This window comes from Condylura cristata, unplaced genomic scaffold (genome assembly GCF_000260355.1).
Source record: "Condylura cristata isolate star-nosed mole 26May11 unplaced genomic scaffold, ConCri1.0 scaffold00028, whole genome shotgun sequence".
NCBI classification, from domain to species: domain Eukaryota; kingdom Metazoa; phylum Chordata; class Mammalia; order Eulipotyphla; family Talpidae; genus Condylura; species Condylura cristata.
In genome coordinates, this window is record NW_004567129.1 from 11,674,844 (window position 1) to 11,676,887 (window position 2,044).

Sequence of the window (2,044 nt, forward strand, 5' to 3'; positions counted from 1 at the left end):
ACCACTTCTGTGGGGGCTCCCTGATCAACGAGTCCTGGGTGGTCACTGCCGCCCACTGTAGAGTCCGGTGAGGCCCAGGGAAGTTTCAAATGTGGGGCTGGGGGAGCAGGCAAGACCTCCTTCCTCACCCCACCCGCCTCCTCTAGCACATATCACACAGTTGTTGCTGGAATATTTAACTTGTCAACAAAAATGAAGAACGCTCAGGTGCTGAGGATTGCTCAGGTATGCCAGGCTGGGGCTGGGCAGGGGGTGAGAGAGACGGGGGTGCAGATGGGCTCAAATTCTCCCCAGGGCTCCCCTGGTCTGTCCTCTATCAGCACCTGGAAGGCATTTGTCTCGTGACACCTGCAGATCCCTGGTGGGCCCCAGGCCTCACACCACCCCCCACCTCACCACAGGTGTTTGATCACCCCAGTTTTGACATCACTACTGCCAATAATGACATCGCCCTGCTGAAGCTGGCCACACCTGCCAGCCTCTCTGAGACCGTGTCCGCCGTGTGCCTGCCCAGGGCTCAGGACAACTTCACAGCCGGGTCCCTGTGTGTCACCACGGGCTGGGGCAGGACCCATTATTATGGTGAGTGACCTTGGCCCTGTCACCCAGGGGGTGGGTCTGGTCTACCTGTCCAGCATATGGGGCCCATATAGCTCTGCTCTTTGATTTTATGGAAACGAACTTTTTCTTAAATGTTTCTGCTGTTTTATTCACAAACCTTTTTATGAAAACCTACCCATATGATGCACACAAGTCCATGATGGCCTTGAGTGGTCAGTTTCTGTAGATACAGCTCAGTCCTAGTAGACCCTGCCATACTCACCACCTGCACCTGTCCACAGTGACACCAGCAGCGTTGAAATGCCCCAAAGCCTCAGGGATTGGCACTGGGGCCTCCTTTCAGACTGGGTGAGGTTCAGGTATCCAGAGGTATCCAGGGTGTGTCCAGGACCCTGAGTGTCCAGCCTCGCATCCACTCCCTGTTGCTGACCCAGGCTGACAGTCTCCTCCACTGTCCTGTGACCCTCTGCACAGGCCAGAGCCGGCTTCCCGTCTGGTCTTCCCCCAGAACAGGCTGGGCAGGCAGGACTGTTCACCAGCTGTGCCTGGAGCACACTGAGCACCTGGAGTGAAATCAGAAGGAGGGAACCACTGAGATCTCTAAGGATTAAGGAGGCACAGGACTCAGGTTCAGCACCCTGAATAGTGATGAAAGGAGGGGCTTGTCCTCTCCTCCCAGGTTGTGCAAGAGGCTGAGGGTTCTCACCTGTCCTGGCCTCTCTGTTGTCCAGGCAAGGCCTCCAACACGCTGCAGCAGGCCACCCTGCCCCTCCTGTCCAACGCCGAGTGCGTGAAGTCCTGGGGCGACAACATCTCTGATCTCATGGTCTGTGCAGGGGGCAATGGCAGAGCAATATGCAAGGTAGGGCCTGCTCTGCGCTGCCCCCTGGTGGTCTGTCTTGCCATAGGCTGGGGCAGCCACTTCTGGTCCCCTGGTTCACCTGCTCTCCCCCTGCGCCCTGTCCAAAGAAGCCAGGACCAGCTCCAGCTGATGTCACAGTGGGGGGCACCAGCCAGACTTGAGGCGCTTCCCAGCAGGGTTTTCTTTCATTGGGACCCCCGTGCTGTATGTTCCCAGCCCTTTTTGCAGTTGATCCCCACACGCCTCTGGCACAGGTGGTGGGGCTGGTCTGCCACTTGCTCAGATGGAAGTTTCCAGCACTCCACCCCTGTTCCTAATTGTCCCTTGGGTACCTCTTTGACTAGTCAGATGGGCGCACAAAATGATCCTCCCACCCCTTGCAAACATGCAGTCAAGTCCTTCTCCTCCCATAGGGCGACTCTGGCGGCCCCCTGGTCTGCCAGAAGGATGGAGCTTGGACCCTGGTGGGCGTCGTGTCCTGGGGTAGTGAGACCTGCACTCCCTCCAAGCCCAGTGTGTGTGCCCGTGTCACCAAGGTCATGCCCTGGATTGAGGAGACCGTGGCCAACAACTGAGACTTGATCCTCCACCTCAACCCCAGTGTCCCCAATAAAGCCCCTG

General features: G+C 57.7%; 1 protein-coding gene across 1 annotated transcript in view; it reads left to right on the plus strand.

Moving 5' to 3' along the window:
- The window catches only part of LOC101633206 (chymotrypsinogen B-like), a 14,206-nt gene extending 12,208 nt beyond the window's left edge, over window positions 1-1,998 (plus strand). The window contains exons 5-7 of the mRNA XM_004690374.1: window positions 402-582; window positions 1,293-1,423; window positions 1,837-1,998. Coding sequence (XP_004690431.1) covers window positions 402-582; window positions 1,293-1,423; window positions 1,837-1,998 — 474 coding nt within the window. The remainder of the gene's footprint in view (window positions 1-401; window positions 583-1,292; window positions 1,424-1,836) is intronic.
- Window positions 1,999-2,044: the final 46 nt, after the last annotated feature.